Source organism: Rutilus rutilus (genome assembly GCF_951802725.1).
Source record: "Rutilus rutilus genome assembly, chromosome: 8".
NCBI lineage: Eukaryota > Metazoa > Chordata > Actinopteri > Cypriniformes > Leuciscidae > Rutilus > Rutilus rutilus.
In genome coordinates, this window is record NC_140222.1 from 9,783,631 (window position 1) to 9,806,622 (window position 22,992).

At 39.2% G+C, this 22,992-nt stretch overlaps 2 protein-coding genes across 3 annotated transcripts in view; both read left to right on the forward strand.

Moving 5' to 3' along the window:
* Positions 1-22,992, forward strand: part of LOC311294946 (uncharacterized protein) — a 424,344-nt gene that overhangs the window by 35,111 nt on the left and 366,241 nt on the right. The gene's annotated exons all lie outside the window — the stretch shown is intronic.
* Positions 794-22,771, forward strand: LOC311294947 (uncharacterized protein). Of its 2 annotated transcripts, XM_084416065.1 has the most exons (4): positions 794-890; positions 1,385-1,711; positions 21,812-21,912; positions 22,093-22,771. In XM_084416065.1, the coding sequence occupies exons 1-4, from the start codon at positions 848-850 to the stop codon at positions 22,162-22,164; spliced, it is 543 nt and encodes a 180-aa protein (XP_084272191.1). In that variant the 5' UTR covers positions 794-847; the 3' UTR covers positions 22,165-22,771. The 2 variants fall into 2 exon arrangements, with proteins under 2 accessions (XP_084272191.1, XP_084272192.1); XM_084416066.1 differs by lacking the exons at positions 21,812-21,912; positions 22,093-22,771 and adding an exon at positions 21,329-21,787.

A 22,992-nucleotide genomic window follows, 5' to 3' on the forward strand; every position in this document is an offset into this window, starting at 1 on the left:
CTGGCGCAATGGGATGCCCTGGAGAAGCCGGTATGATGAAGTCCAATGGTGGAGCATTAGGCAGTGCAGTCCAGGGCAGAGCCAGGAAGATGGAAGACCGATGGATGGAGAACCAGGGTGAACCAGAAGTTGATGCAGTCTCATAGAAAAGGTACAAAGTTGTCACTTGGGTGATACCCTAAGGTACAAAAGCTAAAAGGTACATCTTCTATCACTCACCATTTTACCTATGCATGTATGTATTTATGTATGTTTGTTTAGTTTAGTTATGTTTGTGATTTAGTTAAAAATTGTGCACACTATGTATTTGGTTCTGATTCTCTGCTTGCAACAAAGTCTATTTTACGATCTTGATCTTGTTACAGGCTCTAAGTGCTGTACATGCTAAGAAATAATTATTTTTCGGTGGCCATGAAAGATACGCTTTTCTTAGAATAAACGAATAATCAAAAGAGTTTGTTGGACGAACTGATTAATTGATTATAATATTAATTTAGCTACATAAAGTTAATCCAATTAACTGACCCAAATATGAATAATTAATCATAATAATTAAAGTTATTATTAATATTTCCCCTTTGAGCTAACTCATTGCAATGTGATATAGAACTTAAAATAAATAAAATAATACTATCTGCCACGAAGAAAAATGTAAGTTATATCAGGGGTTAGATGAACAAGTACAACCAGGATGCAAAAATAGTGCAATGTGTGGGTTGTGGTCAAATCCTGTGAGAGAGGATACGCAAACACTAGCTTAACATCACAGTTTAACAGCATCCTGTTTGTTCACAATCTGTCTGTCACAGAAGTGTTCGCATATTTCAGGCACCCATTATTTTATAAAATGGTCCACATGGTTGTTTTTCTCTACTTGTGGCATCTGGTTGGTAAGTTACAGCAGAATCTGTTCTTATCACATTTGGATATTGATCACTGAGAAATCAGCTAAACATTTACTTTTGTTTCACAGAATGGGTTTGAAATAACATGACGGGAAGTAAATTATATGATTTTAATTATATTATATCCAAAAAAGAAGCAATGCAAACCATTCAATGTACACCGTCGGGATTAAGTAGTTTTACTTCCAGTTATGTTTTAGAGAATTCAGAGGGGAAATTGAATGTGTACCGGTATTACAATCCTCACTAGTTCACAGATAACTCTTACAAATGATCTGCTTTGCAAAATCAATGATAAATGAACTCTGTCCATTTAGGTTGTGCTTTGCTTGGCATGTTTGGTTTCCCATAACCAATCATTTTTTTTCGGAGCAAGGGCACTAAAGGGGCCAACTGACTGTATTATTAATTATAAACCAGTTATTCTATTTAAAAATATATATTTACCCTTCATCTGTGACAAATTCAATGTTCTTCAGGTGTGTTTGGTGATACAGATGCAGTGAAGTCAGTGTCAGTGATGGAGGGAGATTCAGTCACTCTAAACTCTGATCTTACTGAAATGGAGGATGATGATCTGATTCTGTGGAAGTTTGGTACTGAAAACACTTTAATAGCTCAAATTAATGTACTGGCCGACAGAATCACTGTATATGATGATGATCCTGATGGGAGATTCAGAGACAGACTGAAGCTGGACGATCAAACTGGATCTCTGACCATCACAAACACCAGAACTGAACATACTGGAGTTTATCAACTTCAGACCAACAGTGTGAGAAAGAGTTTCAGTCTTACTGTCCATGGTGAGTTATCAGTTTCACATATTTTAAGCATTTCACCATTGAAAGTGATGAATCTTAACATTTAGATTGTTTTGATCTTTACCTTTTGGCTTGGGTCGCACTCACGTTTTGCACACATGACATCTGCACTTGTGAGCCTCATGCGGCTTGCCAAGCTTTAATTTGTGGCTCGCATGGTGGTAAATAATACGGTGATATGATCATGCAGTCACTACAGATATTTCATAAAAACATTAAAAACAAGTAGGGCAATAACATAACCCATTACAAACTCAAAGTGTCAGCTCTATTACAAATAGTTTCGATAGGATTGAAATGGGTGGTTTATCGAGAGAACATGTAAACACTTGATCGATTAAAAACCGAAACTGAAAGTGTAACCCATTAGTAGGATATAACACCAAAAAAAAAAAAAAAAAAAGAGGAAAAATACCTACTTGGGGTCTGAGCTCACCAAATATATACATATATTCACAACTTATAGTATCTAGAGTCCCGGGGTCGGGGTCTCACACCTTGCATTAATCAAAAGAAGAAAAAAAAGATTAATAATTTTAAATGGTTATCTAAAGTACTAACTAGAAAAATATATAATAATAATTGAACCAATGAATAAAAATAAAATATGAAATAAAATGAATTAATGAATGAAACAATCAGTTCACTGAACAGTAACTATATTCACTGAAATTTCTCTCAATTCAGTACTCACATATCACTTTGCACACATCACGAAACAATCTTTGCCCCTTTACAAATCACAACTTGAAAACAAAATATATCATTCATCAATGACAATCAAAGAAAAAATAAAAATAAAAAATAAATAAAGAAGCAACCTGTATGTGTAACACTGAAGTCTGAGTGCAATGTAATGGAGTCAGTTCAGTTTGTGTGGAAGCAGTACCGGGCACTTTCCCGGTGGGCCGACGTGCTATTTGGGCCGATACATCTCATACTCATACATAATTATTATTTTTTTTTTATTAACGGCCCATAAAACTCGTACATCGGCGGCCCATTCGTTTTGTTTTGTCTTGCTTAATTGACGGTGCTGGGTTTGTGCCGGTGTAATGCATAGCTCCAGTGGCTGATGATGATAGTGAGGAGGACCAGGAGAGATGAGAAAGTGTAGCCTGTGGTAAGCAGAACTACTTTCAAACCACATAGGCTATGTCATGAAAGTAGGAACCCATTACCCAGTTACGCATTATTTCTTTATCTGCATATTGACGATTACCGAATGCCCCCGAACCCCCCTAGAAGGCCCGAGGTCCACCCACCACAGTTTTACCAAAAATCCAGTGATAAATTGGTATTGATATGCCAATGCAGCTTATAGCTTGTTTTAGCATTCATCACTGTGGAGTATAGTTCAATTGTATTAATAAATGTCAATTTTGTACTTATTTCATCAGTTAATACTAACTCATTACATGGCATTAGTGGTTTTAAGGAATAGGAGTTGGTATACATATTCAAGGGCGTGCAAAGACGGGTGTTGTTTATGACCATATAGTGGGCAAGTCTGGGCCAAAATGCCAGGGCCGATTTTTTGTCCTTTTTTGTCCCAGTCCAGCCCTGTGTGGAAGTGATTCAGTTCAGTTTGTTCGAATGTGAATGCCTACTACAATCTTTGCAGGAATGAATGATGAACGATGACAAATCTTTTTCCCCGTGAAGTCAGAGTCGCCAGATGACGCAATTCCTCCACAGTGGAATCCAATCCTCCACGGTTCTCCCTCACGATCCAACGCGAATCCAAGACGATCACAGAGCGTTCAGACAATCCAGACTAATGCAATAAAACAGTTCAGACATCCATTTAGAAAAATATTGATGACGATGGATTAGATTAACGATAGGCACACATGTGGCTCACATCTCTCTCTTCAATGAGCTGGCGCGCATGTGACGTCAGCACCCATCGACTCAATTCTTTATTATGTTTGTCCCTCAGCGAAAACAAAATAATAAATACAATAAAATAATAATAAAACATTTCATGCATTAGGCAAGGAAAAATATAGAATTGCGTGAAATAAAGTCAGAATTCTGAGATAAAGTCAGAATTGCGATATAAAGTCAGAATTCTGAGATATAAAGTCAGAATTGCGTGATATAAAGTCGCAATTGCGAGAAAAAAAGTCCGAATTCTGACTTCATAACACGCAATTGTGACTTTATATCTCGCAATTGTGACTTTATAACACGCAATTGTGACTTTATATCTCGCAATTCTGACTTTATATCTCAGAATTCTGACTTTATATCTCAGAATTCTGACTTTATATCTCGCAATTCTGAGAAATAAAGTCAGAATTGCGAGATGTAAACTCGCAATTGTGAGATAAAAAGTCGCAATTGACCTTTCGCCGAGCCCCGCCCCCCTTAGTTACTGTTGCTACGTCCGACAAACAAATGGTCAAACACGACCAGCGCGACAGATTGCCATGACGGGAAGAGGTATACCTGTGCGTGTCAGTGACCATTTTTGGAGCAATACCTCCGCGATATCCTCCAGATCGAGGCAAAAGGGGTTACAGTATGCAGTGGAGGGATATATTCAAAATATAAAAATACGCAATGAAGGAGACACGACTACTATCTACGTCTCTATCGAGACTGCTTACCGGTGTTCATACATACACATCATTTGTGATATGACAAAGAACAAGAAAACAAGTGTTTAAAAGCATTGAAAGACACTCTGTTGTGTTTTTGTGTGAAAGAAAAAAACTCTGAAAATAAAAGTGCTGTCAGCAATAATTTCTTATGTGTGTTTTTTCGCATAACACACTGACTAAAATTTTAAATGCTGCAAAACACATGGGAGTTATATTCTCGATGCTGTAGTTTATCTGATCAGTCACAGTATATCATTAATCAAGCTTAATTTGACTTTTCAACTACAATTAGGCAGGGTGAACTGAAAGCTTTTAGCTATAACTTATATCATTGACAAAAGTACGTGGTGCATTTTCTTCCAAAAATTAAATTCATCAAGTTGACAACGCACAATAAACGAAATCACACAATAACTGTTTAACCAGACATAGCCTTAATTTGCATCTAAATAACTTTCATTGCTTGTCTTTCACAATGCACTTACCATAATATTTATTAGGGGGACAACAGATCACAAAACTCGCGGTTGAGACCATAATATTTATTAGTGGGGCAACGGATCATAAAACTCGCGGTTCAGACAATATTATGTTTTTTGAGTAACAGATAGGATAGTTTTTCAGATCAGAAAAACAAAACAAAAAAACCTTTAAGTAGCCATCGACACCACAGCCAGCAGACGTATTTATGCTTCGTAATATTCGACACATTTAACTGGGAGTGGGGCCGTCCACACTGTTTTATCCATTGTAGGCATCGTTCACGTTGTGTTTTCGGCTTTGGGAAAGAACACAACTCCTCCAGACAATCTCTCGGGGTATCTAGTGTCCGATTTACAAACGCCGTGGGCGCACCCTTAATACTGTCTATTAGGCGGTGGGCCGGACCTCGAAATTACGAATTTAATACTTACCTCACAGCTGTGTACGTTTTTTTTTTTGCTGAGGTCATGTAATAAAATCGTATAAGTACTACAGACATTGTTTCCAACTTTGTTGTATGCACATTTGACGCAAAATGTCCTTACAAACTCTTACTTTTTTAAACCGGCAAAGAAGCAGGAGTACTAATCATAACGTTAGAAAACCTCCCGTTTCCTTGACAACCAATGTAAATAATGAACACAGATTCTACAGCGGAGGCATGTAATCTTTGTCAGTGACCAGAAAGCTGGGCCATATAGTGAAACTGACGCATAGCTTATCTAACGGAAGATGAAGTAAAACCGTAAATCTTTATTATAAGTCCTAAAATACAGTGCATGTTCACAATAACAGTTTAAATAAATAAAAGAATGATTTAAACTATATGTTTTACTTCTGATATAAACATTTAGATTAAATATGCCATTCTCATTAATGGTGTTAAACACTTTAACTACATGAAATAATTACTGAGAAGTTACAACATTTTTATATTCAATAAATATAATTTTTTGTTGTGGATGCAATGCTTTTGAACACTTCTCCTCTGGCATGCTGTGTTTTAATGTTTTAACTAATTGCTTATCATGATAATAGCAGATTGTCTGAGAAAATGGTTTCGTGCAAATAATGCACAACAAGGTCTATCTGTTTCCATTAAAAATCTAAATCAATTAAAAATACTATTTGGCCAGTGGAAAAGATTGAGAAAAAAATTCTCTGAAATGTTTTTTACACTATTTGATTTATTCATTCAAAAACAAGGCAAGGATAGGCTACTAAATTATTTTTATTAATAAAATGAGAGCATATGAATAAAGCGGAGCGGTGTGACACTTAAATATAAGTTAAAAAACGTAAACATACGTTATATATATATATGTGTTATTTTATATACATTTAACCCCTTACTAGTCAGCCCCAATTTTGGCAAGTGATGCATACATGACATACCCAAAATAAAAAGGTTGCTGCTCAGAAGTCATTCTGAATTGACACATAACCAACATATATTTAGAAATCCAACCCTTGAGAGTTTACAATTCAAGACTCAAAATTAACCAGACTGTTATTAATATTGAGATATATAAGCTCAAACATAGAAACAAAAACAACAAATATTAAGAATATATTTATTAAATGAATACAATTTTTATGTGAATTTAGGATTGCAACTTATAACCACAACTAAAACATGGGGATTTTTTAAAGACAATCATCCCGCACATCTTATTCTATAATAAAATCAGCTAATCGAATATTCGAAAATCGTGACTCATCCCTAATTAATATAGTATTATTGTGTAAGTGGATGACATGACAAGCAGCAAAAGGCAGTGCAATTTGTGTGTAAGTGGGGTCAAATGTTCATTGCAAATTTAAAAATAAACCAATGTAGCAGCATCATAGTGTAAACTACCAGTGTATTTGTGCAAGAGTCAATCAGCTGCCCTTAGGTTATTGGAGGGTGGGGGTGGAAGGAAGAGGCTCTCTATGATTCCCCTATAGAAAGTTTAGAGGATGGATTTTTGGGAGATGAGCCTTCCTCAACTGTGGGAGGAAGTGCAGAGGTTTTTGGACTTTCTTGGCCAGGTTCTGTTGGTGGTGTCGATAGATCAAGATGGGTCATCTGTGATGTGGATACTAAGCAACTCCGTGATCTTGACCTGCTCCATCATGGTGCTGTTGATGTGATGATTGTCAACGATCACCTCTGTAGTCATTTGGGTGTGGAGAGATATGATGTTGTCCTGTCCGTGTCTGTGTGTTAGATAAACAACTGAATTATATTCAGATAAATAAACACAGAAAGTGCACATTACTAGATAATTTTAAATCACATTTTTCATCTTGACATTTGTATTAAGATGCTAACCATCTTAAACGAGCTTGACAAGACTACTGCAGTTCTGACCACAAATAATTTTGTTAAATAGCTCAAAAACAGCCATCTTTAACTAAAATATTTTTCCACCATACCTGTTCTGTTATGTAGGTGAAGCCCAACCACTATCAATCGTGACAATCAACCATAATTGGCTTAAATAACTCCATGACTACCACTATAAAGTTGATTTGAAATATTTTTTTTGTTTTGGTTTGCACTCTTTTTAGCTGATAATTAGTCTAGCTTACTTGTAGCCTAGGTAGCTTGCTGTAACCAACCTGGACATACCCTCCCGTTTACCCCGTGATTCTCCCTTTAGTTAGACTTATTTCCTGCTGTCTTCCCGTTTAAATATTTTTTTCCCGTAATTATCCCGTATTTGAATACTCTTTGCTTAGTTCATTGTGTATGTACCGAATGATTATTTTGGATTAGCCTAAGCAACATACCGTTAGACCTAACGTTAGTTTTACTGCTCCACTAACATTCTTTCGTGGCTAACGTTGTTACTGTTCTCATCAACGACAACGCATATATTCACGGTGAACTATAGCTTGCAGTCTTAAATACAACTTATATGAAAAGCATTAAAATATAGGGGTGTATAATCATTGCAAAACAAATCTTACCTTGACGTTGTCTTGCCGAGACACACCGGTCTCTCCAGGTTGGGTTGTAGACTCATGGATTTGGCTTCAGACTGACGCGACGCCGGTTCAACGAATAACGTGATTGGCCAAATCAATTCAACAAGGTAACAACACAAGCGTTGATTGGATCTCACTCCGGCCAACGTTTGTGATCAGCAAGAGAAATTAAATCTATTTTTATACTTTAATGTGCAACAATTGGCGTTGGAAACAATCGGTAATCTTTTTGTGAATTATTCATACAGACAAATAAAAAAAATGAGCCACACAGCTGCTGGGTAACTGTCAAATTAAAAACTAAACGAGATAGACGGACTTGGCCCACTGCCTATATGGGGCGCACGCTTCACCATCTTGCTAATGTTTGTCGGACCTGCTCACATAGTAACGGTTGCTATGATGTGTGATTGGACAATGGCCGTTTTGGGGGAGGGGCTGGCGAAAGGTCAATTATCTTTTATTTTTTATTTATTTTGTGGCGGAAACAAGCTTCCATAGAACACAGCCTCAATTAATTGGGTGGGTTACGAAAGGAAGACGTATGGCGCGCTGAACGAGCTGTTCTCCTGATGAATAAAGTGTCATAAATGACTGTCCTGTCATTCTATAATTCTCCTTCACTCAACATCTGTGAAGTGAAGCAGGACAATGTCTCACCAGTCCTTGTTTCAGATTCTCATCCACAGATGACTGGTTTTGGGCATTTTTACTGAGTGATAAATACAAACAGCACAACACAACAGAATATGTTCATAGTCTCCAAATTATGACCAGAATTGGATAAATATTAAGTCTGCTGTTTAAAACAAATAAAAAACCAATGTAGGAGAATGGTTATTAAGTGTCAAACTGTATATTTGTCAAAATTGTAACTGTATATTTGTGCAGTGTGCACGTCAAAAAATCTATTCCGATTTGAATCTTTTGACTTATAAACGCGCACATCAACACGATCATATCACATCACGATGTTTAGTGTTCATGTAGCCTAAACTACAATACATTCAGATTCATCAATCAGAATGAATTCAGTCCGATTGAAACAAAAGTCGTGCATGTAAACATCCAGTCTCTGCGGAGATGCCAGTTATGGTGGTCTTTCCAGCTCTTAAGGCCCCGATCACACCTAACGCTTTTTTCAGGTTCGAAAGGCACACACAGCACTGCCAATCGGCCCCAATCACACAGAACTGGCAGTGCGCTGCGTTTTTTTGTGTTGCTATCCAACCACCGAGTCAGCTGTCCTGTCAGTCTAAACTGCAGATGTTGTACCCCTGAAAAGGGGGAGAAGATTAATACACACAAAACTCGCGCAGTTTCTCCACTGGAAGCTTTATGTAGAATCGTAATCAAAATTAATCATTTGTATAAACAAAATTAAACATTTCTATTACAAATTAACTTCATTGACATGTTTCATATCAGTATTCAGCAGTTTTTACCATATACGTATATAATTACATGAGTACACTCTTATATAAAAGGCTATTTGAGACTCATGACACTATAAAGTACATGCAGAAATACAATAAAGCATTTTAAAGCATTTAACGGTTACCTGAGACTCAACTCTTTTAAATCTTACTCTTTTTAGTCATCTATGCATATTAACTCTATGGCAAATCAGTTATAAGCATGTAAATGTACAATTCCAGCTAGATGTTTTAGCCTAACATTCTCAAGTCACTTTTACTCTACACATCTTTGAAATAAGTCGACAAATCAGCACTATATAAACAGGATTACACATGAAATACACAAATTGAACATACACGAGCTTCGCGCCATTATATAGGCCTAACACTCTTCCCAACGCGCACAAAATGGAGTCCTGAGCTCGCGCATTTCTAAACTACACATTTTAAACATTTCGGACACACAATCAATATAACAATCGCGTCTCTATACTCTCAAACATATTATTAATCCTATTAAAGTATTTTAAACTAATAAATCACACGTAATACCTGAAAAGGGGGAGAAGATTAATACACACACAAAACTCGCGCAGTTTCTCCACTGGAAGCTTTATGTAGAATGGAAAAAACCCGTGAGCTCTCCCCCTAGTGTTGACGCAGACCAGAACAATCGATCGTCCAACTTATCGTGCCCATAACCTGATCACAGATTAACTAAGTATAACTATAAAGTAACATATTTATATTTTATAGACTTTTCTACGTATTGTAAATAGTGAATATATTTATATATTATTATATATAATTATATATCACAGTGTACACAGACTTATGCATTTAAATGTACATGTTCATTTTCAATCTGTCACACACTCCCCTACAAAAATAAATGTCGTCTCGACATTCTCTTTAAAGAGTCTCTAAGTACCTTTTGTAAGTTGCATAAAATAAAATACATTTTCTTGTGCAAGAATTTTCTATTCAATCTTTTCACAGTCCATGGCTCGTTCCGAACTTAATAGTTCACTTTATGGAAAATCAAGAGTTTCTCAGAAAGAACAGTCCATGAGTGTATCACAGAGCAAAAAGTTTAAAGAGGCATGAAACAACAGTCCATATTCCTGTTTGATTTTAGGAATTCAACAGCCTCTTAAACTAACAGTCCATAAGGCAAACAGTTCATAGTTTTTCGAAATGTCAAAGTTCAAAACTGTTCAAGGCAATAATCCTCGGAAAAAAACAGTCCATCTTTTTTTTTTTTTTTTTTTTAAAGTGCCAGACTGTAACAGTCTACAATGCAAAGAGTCTCCAAGATTTCAAGTACACAGTCTCGTATGAACTTTAACTGTTCATGGTCCTTATTTAGTGAATTGTATACACCAAAGGCAACTGGTAGCAGTATTGCTGAACAGGTGGCACCCATGTCGACAGACACTGTGCAGGCATGTAAAGTAAGTTCTGTTGTGGTGTTTGCAAGATTCCATTTAGTTGCTTGACATCATAAGACGGTGTACCAAGCTCATCATAGGTTAGTACTCTTGGTGGGTATCTTTCTCTTTTAGGCAGCTGGTAAGCTTGCTCACTTTGACTCTCTTGGTTTTCAGCAGGTGACATGGGAGTAGGAACTTGTTCATCAGCAGGTAAGTTAAACTCTTGTTCTGCACTGTAAGTCCCTGCAGGTGGCTCTTGTTCCTCTTGGTCATTTTCCACAGAAGACATGTACTCAGGAACCTGTGCCAGGACCTCATTTGGATGCTCATCGGACTCTGAGGTAAGTAGCGGTTCAAGGTTTTCAGGTCCATCAGCAAAGTCTGATTGAAATACTTGTGGAGACACATAATGCAGGTCCATTTCATCTTCACTCTCCTCATCAGACTCTGTATCATTACTTAGAGGCTTTGACAACTCACGTTTCTGTCTGGGTTTTGGATGTGGAGCAGTTTCGAGAGGTAAGTGGTCACAAGGCATTAATAAATTGCGATGGAGAACTCTGGATCGTCCCTTTCCCCTTTCTGGCTTAACTTCATAAATTGGAAGCTCACCACCCATCTGTCGCACAACTGTATGGATGCTATCTTCCCAGAAATTGCGAAGTTTTCCCGGGCCTCCTCGTGGTGTTAAGTTCTTTACCAGGACACGATCACCTGGCTGCAGTGTGGTGCTCCTCACTTTGTTGTCAAAGTTCTTTTTGCTCCTGTCTGCAGATTTTTTAGCACACTCTCTGGCAATTTTATACGCCTCTTCCATTCCATGTTTCCATTTTTCGACATACTCTCTCTGGTGACAGGAAGGCATTTCTGAATTTAACCCAAACAGCATGTCAACAGGCAATCTCGGAGACCTCCCATATAACAGGTAGAAAGGAGAGAACCCTGTGACTTCTGAGCGGGTACAATTGTAAGCATACAGCAGCTTATTCAAGGAATCTTTCCAGTTAGACTTTTGACTTTCTGTGAGTGTTCTGAGCATCTGTAATAGTGTCCTATTAAAACGTTCGGCTTGGCCATTGCCTTGAGGGTGATATGGGGTTGTCCTAGAGCCTGTGATGCCGCAGTACTTTTGGAGCTGTTCAAATAATTGATTCTCAAACTCCCCACCTTGATCATGGTGGATGCGAGAGGGGAAGCCAAATTTTAAGGCGAAATCATTAAAGATGCGATCTGCAGCAGTTTTACCTGATTTGGAGGTAGTGGCGTATGCTTGGGCGAATCGGGTGAAATGGTCTACTACCACAAGAATATACTCAAAACCTCCTTTACAGCGGTCTAAGTGTAGAAAATCAATTGAGATCAATTCAAAGGGCTGGGTCGTAACAATGTTTGTTAATGGGGCTCTTGTCTCATAACAGGGCTTCTTCTGCTTTAGGCATGTGCATGTTTTTGTGACATAATGCTCAATGTCTGCCTGCATGTATGGCCAAAAGAAACGTTCACGAATGAGTGAGAGAGTGCGCTCTGTACCTTGATGGCCCATTTCATCGTGAAGCTCTCGCAGGACTGTTTCTTTAAATTTCTCAGGCAGGACCAACTGTGTGCGGGTGGGAGTGGTTCGGCAGAGGACACCATCCTTATCAATGGTAAGTTTTCTCCATTCACGAAAAAGGCATTTTGTTTTTAGGCTGTATGTCTTGAGCTGTTTCACTTGTGGTTTTAATTCAGACAACTTGCATTGGTATACAGGGCTAATTTCTTTGTCATTGATTTGAGCTTCTCTTATCTCATTTACAGACAATGGGGTGATGGTAGGAACTGCTGAACAGACTTCTATGGAGGAACAGTTTGTCGAGACTGACCATGGAATGCTGGGTCCCTCTTGAACTTCTACCGCCTGAATTGTTGCACCTATCACGTCTGATGACAGCTCCTCCGAACACTCATTCATCACAGTTCCGATGTCCAGGGGCATTCTGGATAGTGTATCAGCGTCAATATTTTCTCGGCCAGGGCGATATCTGATTGTGAAGTGGAAATCTGCTAATTCAGCCACCCACCTGCAGCCTGTAGCATTCAATTTAGCAGTTGACAGGACATATGTAAGGGGATTGTTGTCACTATAAACGGTAAAGGTTGGGGCATAATACAAGTAATCACGGAATTTTTCAGTGACTGACCACTTCAGAGCAAGAAATTCCAGCTTGCCTGAGTGTAGGTGGTAATTTTTCTCAGCAGCAGATAAAGTACGAGATCCGTAGGCGATCACACGAAGTTTTCCATTTTGATTCTGGTACAATACTGCACCCAAGCCTTTGGCTGACGCGTCTGTATGCAGGACAAAAGACTGTGAAAAGTCAGGGAATGCTAATACAGGGGGCTGGAGCAGACAGTCAATTAGTTGCTCAAGAGTGTTCTGATGCTGATCAGTCCAGGTAATAGGCTTACTCGATGGAACACCAGTTTTCATGCATTTTGTTTTTGACTTTCTCTGATTGTCTCTCATGTGGCCATTATCTTCTGGAGTGCTTCTTAACAGGTCGTACAAAGGGCTAGCGATGCGAGAGAAATCTTTAATGTACTGCCTGTAGTAGCTAAGTAGACCAAGAATTCTCCTCAACTCACCGACATTTTTTGGTTGTTTGTCTTTCAGGGATCTGACAGCTTCTGTGTCTGCAGGATCAACTTTACTTCCCTCTGCAGAGACTATCCTTCCCAGGTAACGGACTTCAGGTTTGAAAAGCTCACACTTCTTTGGCTTGAGTTTGATGCCATGTTCCTTCAGCCGTTGCAGCACTTTCTTTACATCCTGGACGTGGTTCTCAAAGGTCTTACTGAACACCAAGGTGTCATCAAGGTATGGGATGCATATCTCGTCTCGCAGGCCTTCTAAACACTCTTCCATACACCGCTGGAAGGCCGCTGGAGCATTCATCAGCCCAAAAGGAATTCGTCCCCATTCATATAGACCCCAGGGTGTCACAAAAGCCGTTAGGTGCTTACTTTCTCTTGACATGAACCCCTGGTGGTAGGCCTTCCCTTGATCTAATGATGAAAACCAAGCATTACCCCCAAGGCTGTCCATAATGTCCTGCACTCTCGGAATCGGTTGTCTATCTGGGTGAGTCTTTCGGTTTAAGTCTCTATAATCAATGCATAAACGAAGGCTGCCATCTTTCTTCCTTACGCAGACGATTGGAGATGAATATGATGAGTTGGATTTTTCAATCCATCCTTGTGCTATGAGGTCATGCAAATATTCTTTCATTTCACGATACAAGGGTTTTGGCACCGACAAGTAACTGCGACTGACTGGCTCCTCATCCTTAAGTGAGATACTCAATTGCAAATCTCTGATGCACCCAATGTCATTGTCTGACTTAGAAAATGAATGGCATTCTTCTCTTAGCATTTGCTGTACTATCTGTTTCTGGTATTTACTCAGGTGACTGACATCGACGGGCGGGTCCCATTCATCAGTGCTGGTGTGGTCAAGACAGTGATCCGCAGCCTGGATGTGACATACTTCAACAGAGGTAGGGTTTGCTGACACCTCAAACATACTAGCAGGTAAGACATTCTTGACAAGCTGTACTGTACCAATCGGAGTCTGGCCCATAACAGTAACATCATGGTCAGTGTCATTGTACACCTCAATAGTGATATTTGTTGGAGCCCCCTTTTTTAGCTTCACTAGACTTTCTGTGAATTCAAGCCCCTCCGGCCACTGGCGATTCACATCAGGTTCAAAAATGAGTGTGCTGTCCTCTTTAACTGGCTGTATATACACTCGGCATGAGACCTGCACAGTACTACGTTTGGGGACGTTAACATGCTCTTTTGTGGTCTTTACTGTGTATTCACATGAGCTCTCTGCACTCAGAAGTTGAATGAATGCCTGGACTTTGCTCCTCTTTAGGCTGGGAAATGCAGTTTTCACAGTTCTCTCCAGTATTTTGTTATTAACGGTGTTTGGTTGTGCTTGTTCAATGGAGTTCACAATTTGTTCTATCACATTGAAACCTATGAGAGGGTGAGAGAGGTTTTGACCCCTTGCTACGAGCATAGGAATGACAAGTTCAGCTTCGTGAGATGCCTGTGATGATAATTTAAATGTCACTTCAACATACCCAATATATGGTATATTAATGCCGTTGGCAGCTACAAGGTTCAATGTATTTGGAGCCTCAAGAATGTCAGACACATCCCTCAATGGTACTTCTGGTAAATACTCCTGTTTCCACACTTCATCAATGACACATACCTGAGAGCCAGTGTCCCACAGTGCTTGAAATCGTTGGCCGTGCAGGTAACATTCAACAAGACATTGTCTCCCAACTAATGACGTCACCAGGGAATGCTGGTTAACCTGAGTGCTGCAAGGGTTGTGAATACTCATTGTCCAAGAGAAGTTTGACATTGATTTTGTTGCGTTGATGCAAGTTTGCTTATGTTCAGCCCAATGGTGAGTTTGGCAGGTCTTAGAACAATACAGTACTTTTTTACATTGTGAACACTGCTTCATCTGCCTATCTGTCTTTCCACAGGCTGCACATCTCCGGGACTGATCAGTAGATCTGGTTACTCCCTGTCCCGCGGAAGTAACCGGTCTCCGTTTAAAGGAGTCTCTCTTGAAGGCCTAATGCCACGAATTCTGCATCCGGCTTGGAAGTGCTCACCACTGCCACATCGAAAACAATGCATGCAACGTTCCTCTGTTCTTTGCTGCTGACAATTGAAGCATTTTCTTGCTTGTGAACGAGGAGCCGGTGCATAATATGGTCGAGGCATATACTGGGGTTGAAACTGAGTGTTCACTCTTGTTTGGTTGGCACCTGGTGATGTCCAATAGGGCTGCACTTGACACTGAACAACTTCTCTGTCAGAATTTCTCTGTGAAGGAATGGGAAATTGTGGTGAGACAAAGGCTGGTTGCTGCAACGATTCCCTGATGTGAGCTATTTCAGCATTGAGTGTTTTTAGTGAAGCTACATCAGTCCTCAGCTCTTTAAGTTCGGTCAACACGTCAAAAGATGATTTCGGCACATTTTGAGTCACATTGGATTTCTTATTAGTCACTTCATCACTGGACTTAACTGCATGGACAACCGTAGTTGTGTGCTGCACATTGGTTTTCTTTTTCTTTTGTCTTTCTGCCTCATTAGCACAAGCACTGTTTAATTTCTCCAACAGAGCCTCATCAGTGGTTTTGGGGTCCAGAAGTAGGGGCTGCAAGTCTACTTTTATGCTGTCACTTTGGAGACCGGTGAGTACAGTATGTAAGAACATGCTTTGAACTAATGCTGGATCATATTTGAGGCCTGATTCGGCTTCTTGAGATGCAAACAGGATTTTCTGGCGCAGGTCAAGAACACGCATAAGGAAATTCTGTGGTGTTTCTTTGTTCCCTTGGCATTCAGAGGTGAGTAGCTTATAAAGTTCAGTTGCACTTTTTTCTTGGAAGTGAGAGCGCAGGATTCGTCTTAAGGTAGGTAGAGTCAGGTTTGATTTTCCTTCTAGATAGCTTCTTAACTGTAAGCCTGGGGAAATGGCACGAATGACTGCATCCACAATCTCACATTCTGGGTAGCCTCTGCTCAACCCGTTCTCAATTTGGTGTGCTAAACTTGAAAAAGTTAATTTTTCTTTTTGACCTGGGTCACCAATTTGTCCCGAAATTTTGAAATCTTTTCGCCAATGTGGGCTGGGGTGTTGGGTATTCACTAATTGTTGTGGGTATGCAGCAATTTGAAGCTGAGGCTGGAAAACACTAGGTTTTGTGTTCACTTCTTCCAGCTGTTGAATTTCACTCAATTTTAGTCTCATTGCGCTTTTTAACTCATCTAACTCCCTTTGCAATCGATCTTTTTCTGTGACTTCACTTGTTTCTGCAATCTCCTTTTCAGTGACTGTATTTACTTCTTTAATTTGATCTCTCAGGCTTAACAGTACCGACATGCCGCCATCTTCTAGTTCCGTCATGTCGTCTTCGAGATGTTGAAGGATATGAGAGATCAAGGACATGCGAGATTTAGATGAAATATTCTCTTGCTCTGCTATTTTCAGGAACTCACAAACACTAAGAAGCTTGTCTTTGGGTAGTGGGTTTAGCATGGCGATCACTTCAACTTGCATTTCCTCTAGCACTGTTGTTTCCATTTTGACAATAGAGTGGGCCTTTTCACTGAGTTGGGGCTTACTTGAGACTGACTGAACTTTGTGTTTCACCTGATGATCTCTGTGGCCTCAGGTTTCTGGTTCTTTGCCTCTGTCTTGCCTTTACTGCAGGAACTCAATCCACTCTTCACTGTTAAGCTGGGTTGTTTTAGGGGATGTACTGCATCAGGAAGTGTCGGCCAGGTATGTGACGACTGCCCTCCGAAGAGTAGATCCCAGCGGTGCCTCCAAAATGTTGTACCCCTGAAAAGGGGGAGAAGATTAATACACACAAAACTCGCGCAGTTTCTCCACTGGAAGCTTTATGTAGAATCGTAATCAAAATTAATCATTTGTATAAACAAAATTAAACATTTCTATTACAAATTAACTTCATTGACATGTTTCATATCAGTATTCAGCAGTTTTTACCATATACGTATATAATTACATGAGTACACTCTTATATAAAAGGCTATTTGAGACTCATGACACTATAAAGTACATGCAGAAATACAATAAAGCATTTTAAAGCATTTAACGGTTACCTGAGACTCAACTCTTTTAAATCTTACTCTTTTTAGTCATCTATGCATATTAACTCTATGGCAAATCAGTTATAAGCATGTAAATGTACAATTCCAGCTAGATGTTTTAGCCTAACATTCTCAAGTCACTTTTACTCTACACATCTTTGAAATAAGTCGACAAATCAGCACTATATAAACAGGATTACACATGAAATACACAAATTGAACATACACGAGCTTCGCGCCATTATATAGGCCTAACACTCTTCCCAACGCGCACAAAATGGAGTCCTGAGCTCGCGCATTTCTAAACTACACATTTTAAACATTTCGGACACACAATCAATATAACAATCGCGTCTCTATACTCTCAAACATATTATTAATCCTATTAAAGTATTTTAAACTAATAAATCACACGTAATACCTGAAAAGGGGGAGAAGATTAATACACACACAAAACTCGCGCAGTTTCTCCACTGGAAGCTTTATGTAGAATGGAAAAAACCCGTGAGCTCTCCCCCTAGTGTTGACGCAGACCAGAACAATCGATCGTCCAACTTATCGTGCCCATAACCTGATCACAGATTAACTAAGTATAACTATAAAGTAACATATTTATATTTTATAGACTTTTCTACGTATTGTAAATAGTGAATATATTTATATATTATTATATATAATTATATATCACAGTGTACACAGACTTATGCATTTAAATGTACATGTTCATTTTCAATCTGTCACACAGAAACGCGAGGCGCAGGCAGGTGGTAAAACGCGAGGCGCCTGGGGCACTTAAACAGCGTGCAGAACGCTCACTGCCATAGGAAAACAATCGAAAAAAGGCACCTCTCGCTGCAAACAAACGTGATTGGTGTGATCATTGGAAACGCTGCATGGCTAGATACATGATGGGCTAATGTAGAAAATTGTTTTAGTAACTCAGTAGCATATGTATTTGAATAATGTTTAAAGTCCCCGTGAACCAGAAGTTGCAAACGACTTTCCTCCAGTGCTGTGACCGTGTGACGCATTTCCAAGTGAAAGGGAATATTAAACAGAGGGCAGGGTTTTACTTTAGCGCTCCTCCTCTCCATCTCTGCTCATAGCAGACTAACGGTTTGAGGGGAGTGGTTAAGCGTTTTCAACCCAAGCCGTCAAACTGACGTCACCAGAGAGGGAACGCCATTCCAGACCAGAAGTAACTTTTCAGATTTTGATTAAAGATTACCACGGCAAACAATTTTTTTCTGTGTATTAACTTGTACGGATTAATTGTTCACCACAAGACTAGTAATATGCCCTAACAAAGTAAATAGGGTCAATTTTGATTTCATGTCGACTTTAAATGGTGTAATATTGTGAATTTGCATATGTAGCCTATCCATTTTCTTGTGATTGCTGTCAAGATTACTCTCTGGTGATGTGAACTTGCCGCGAGAGTGTTCTAGTGTCCCACACGCTGTTCTGATTGGCTGTGGGTTTTGATAGATTTTTATGCAGCTCGCAGTCGTGTCTATTGTGGACCATAGACTGTAAAAAAAGATGTACGACACCCCTCCGCTCTCTTCCATTGGTGAGGACTGAAGCCGCCAGTATCCCGATATGGCGCTGACATCTTGGGACTTGAGTCTGCGCACCTCCTCCTCCTGTCGTTCTATTTCAAAAGCACACAGCTCCTCTTCTGAAAACTCTGGTTCATAGAGGTATGGTTCTGGCTTGTGACTGTCTGAGAAGTCACCCTATTCGTCTCTCACAAAATCAGCCATGTTCATTGCCATTCATTATGTCTACTGTAGGAAAAATAGCCGGCTACTGTTCACGCCGTTATGTTAACGGAAGTCGTGGGATTTCATGTGTTGCGTGATATCTCTGCGCCCAAGTAGCAGTGCATCACCTGTGCTTCCCCCCAATATAGTCCCAAATCTGCCTAGGAAATCACCTAGTCTTAATCTGCATTGCTATTTGTACTCGTTGTGAATACGCAGGCCACAAGAAGTAATTCGTTTTTTTAATTTCTTATTTTTTATTACTTTTACTCATGCTAAGCTAAGCTATCGGTGGTGCTGCCAAACTAAAACAATGCATGCACTGAGACAAATTGCGTTTGCCCACCTATCTAAATGTAGGAAAGACGGTGAATAAGCCCATTTAAAAAAAACGGTGGAGTGTTCATTTAAGTGGCCTATGTCTGCTCCCTTCCTCCGTTCTGCTCCAATTTTGATGTCTGTTGATTGAACCAAGCAAGTTGACTCATGAAACCATTTATTTAATATATTGCAATCGCAATATTGAGCTCAATAATCGCAATATGACATTTTCCCCAAATCCCACACCTGGTGGGCCTTAGTATTTGTGTGTGTGTGTGTTTGTGTGTGTGTGTGTGTGCGTGTGTGTGTGTGTGTGTCTTTTTGAGAGTGTGGTTGTCAGGTTGGGGAGGGGGGCCCATGAGCTTCAGTGCCCAGGGGCCCCTGGGGGTACTAATCCGACTCTGATTGCTGTACAACAAGAGGCTTGTTCAAATAACAAAGTAAATACAATCTCCTCAGTCCTCCGAAGATCTCGGAAAAAAGTCTGTTAGTGCTTCAGTGACTACTTCGCTCAGAGAACCTGTCAATCAAAGCTGTCAATCATGATGTTACACCACCGTTTTTATAGCATTGTGTAACTAACTAAAAACAAACTTATTTTAAAAACAGACACTTGAACTTACACCAGCATGATAAAAACGACAGCAAATGACAGAAAACACCTTACGAAAAAATCAGATCAATGTTTTATATTCACGGTTGAAAATTTACAAAATATCTCCATGGGACATGATCTTTACTTAATATCCTAATGATTTTTGCCATAAAAGAAAAATCGATCATTTTGACCCATACAATGTATTGTTGGCTATTGCCACAAATAAACCCGTGTGACATGTGACTGTGTGGGACTAAATTTGATCTTAGTTGCAGATGTTTCAGTGCTCAGACTTCGCCTGAACTTCATCTGACCAACACAAATCTAACAAGAGTTATTATGCTAAAGCATTCGTTTTTATTAGTGTTTTCTATAAAGCATTTCATTTGAGTTGAAATCTCAAAAAGAAATGATGAATTTTAGAATTTATTAATATTAGGTCATGACTTTGTGAACTAAATCTGCTGTAAAAGCTGAGCTGTAAATGCTTGAAGTGGGCATGTTCATATCATCATCTCAAAGAGTTTAAGAAAAAACAGTCAACATAACATTAAAATAACGCAAATTTTTCCACTTGGATTCTTCCTTGCCATTACAAATTACATAAAACTATCATGTGTGCACAGTGTTCATTTTACGATGTAATGCATTTAGCCCCGTGACGTCTGTTTTATTGTTTGTTAACACACATTACATATGTATCTGCATCAATCACTACTGGATTCCTACTGACTAGTGTGGCTACTTGACAATTCATAATTATTCATAATGATGTTAGACCCCACCCCCCACAGTTACTTTTTGCTTTTTACTTTTAATACTTAAGTACATTAAAAATCAAGTACTTTTGTAGCCTATTTTTGCTCAAGTAAATTTGTAAAGGACTTAAAACTTTTACTGGAGTAATATTTTAGTATCTGTAAGCTACTTTTACTCAAGTACTTGATTTGTGTACTTCATTATTTACATACAGCTCTTTTAAGCTTGGATCATTTTGCTAAATAATTGGTTTAGTGGATTCAAAGTTTCAAAAAGCTTTGTTACTTCCATCACTATAACAAGACTGCCCAAATGTATAAGTGACTTCTTAAAAAGACAAGCTCAAAGTCACCTATATTAAGTAGACTTCTATGTATGCATGTGTGTGAACGAATGTCTTTTCACACACTGTGTCCCATTGTGAAAGCCCACAATCCACTTTAACATTTAGACACTGTCTCCTCAAGAACATCAGCACTGTCCGCTTTGAATGCCTGTGACTGATATTGCAATAACAAATGTTTTGATTTTTCTCATGTTTTAGCTGCTCATACGCCTGATCCTGTCACCAGCAGAGGCTCATCATCTTCATCATCATCATTGTGGAAGAAATTTAATATGTTCTATATGTTTGCATTTAATTATATTAATAGAATCTTAGAAATATGATGGTAATTAGATTAATGTGGTGCCGATACATATCCTCATGTATGTGTATGTATATGACCTGACAAAAGTTAATGTGACTGAATGTATGACCGAGACAGAGAGTCTCCATTCAAGGGTATAACATGATTAAATATGATAGACAAATCTAAACAATGTCTTAGTTATAGCTAAGATGTATCTTGATTTAGCCTCGGGAAAACAACCTTGGGGGAGGAACTACTATAAAGAAGGAAGGATACCCCCCACTCTTTGTCACACTCTGCAGGCACTTTGTAATGGCTGTATGACTGCTGACCTTTCCTTGCAAGGGAATAAATAATTGCTAAAGACAATTGATCCATGTTTGTCTCTCATTCAGTATTAGAAAATTGTTTGCCACCACATCATCATCATCATCATCATAAGGATTGCCAAAATGTGAACATGTTAACATCACTGAACTCTGTCAGACATGTGCAGGTACATCAATGGTTATATGAGCTTTTTTAAATGTGAATCTAAAAATGAAACTAACTTACTCATGTCATTCTAAACAGGTTTGAGTTTTTGTAGATATCTTTTGCTGATATCTGAGTTCCTGATAGAGAATAAAATCAGCTTGTTGAAAATCTAAATTTAATTTATCATTTGTTTCATTAGTTTCTCCAGAAGTCCACGCCCCCTGCTGTGATTCAGTTGAAGCTGTGCTGCGATTGGTCGTCACTGCGCTGATGGGTGTGGCTTCTGCTGTTCTTCTGGTCAATGCATAGACAGTAAAATAAATGGACACAGCGACCCCATTAGATTCAATGGAGACAAGTGAAGTCAATTAGAAGCTCTCACTTCCTGATGGCTGAGCGTACTGCGCAGACTCAAACTGAGCTTGATGACGTAGATGTGACGTGAGCAACCCGTCTGTCTTCTAGTAGCTGTGCCAAGAGAAATCTGAATCATTCCCTTCCGAATCTTGCAGAGACGGAGAGTGTGAGTAGGAGATGTCCATAAGCTAGGTGTCACAGTGTCTGGTTTTGTGTACCCCGGTTAACCACTAGAGGTCCCCTTCCCCCACGGTGTCATTCTCTCATGCACTACATTTCCCATCATCCTGTTCTGTCTATTCATTGTTCATTGCACACAGCTGTTTCCCATCACCTTGTTAGTTTCCGTGTATTTATACCCTTGCTGTTTCAGTCCTTGTCGTATGTCACCCTGCTTTTGGAAGTCTGTTACGCTTGTCTCTTGTCTGTTTATTGTTTTTGGATTGCCTTGTATGGAATTTGACCCTTGCCTGGACTGGATTTATGATTACGAATTACCCTAATAAATGCACTTGGATCTTACCTGTTTGCGTGTGCTTCCAGTGACACTAGGACAGGGATAGACAACTCCGGTCCTGGAGGGCCACTGTCCTGCAGAGTTTAGCTTCAGCCCTGATAAAAACTCACATGCCTGTATCTATATAGTAATCCTGAAAACACTGATTGACTGGTTCAGGTGTGTTTAATTAGGTTTGGAGCTAAGCTCTGCAGGACCGGAGTTGTCTATCCCTGCACTAGGAGC

What these genes read in the sequence shown, in the direction of transcription:
- LOC311294947 (XM_084416065.1), top strand. Translation starts at nt 848, where the DNA reads ATGGTCCACATGGTTGTTTTTCTCTACTTGTGGCATCTGGTTG. An exon ending in TTTCAGTCTTACTGTCCATG is followed by an intron (nt 1,712 to 21,811) that starts GTGAGTTATCAG and finishes TCTCTCATTCAG; the next exon opens with TATTAGAAAATTGTTTGCCA. An exon ending in ACTCTGTCAGACATGTGCAG is followed by an intron (nt 21,913 to 22,092) that starts GTACATCAATGG and finishes TTGTTTCATTAG; the next exon opens with TTTCTCCAGAAGTCCACGCC.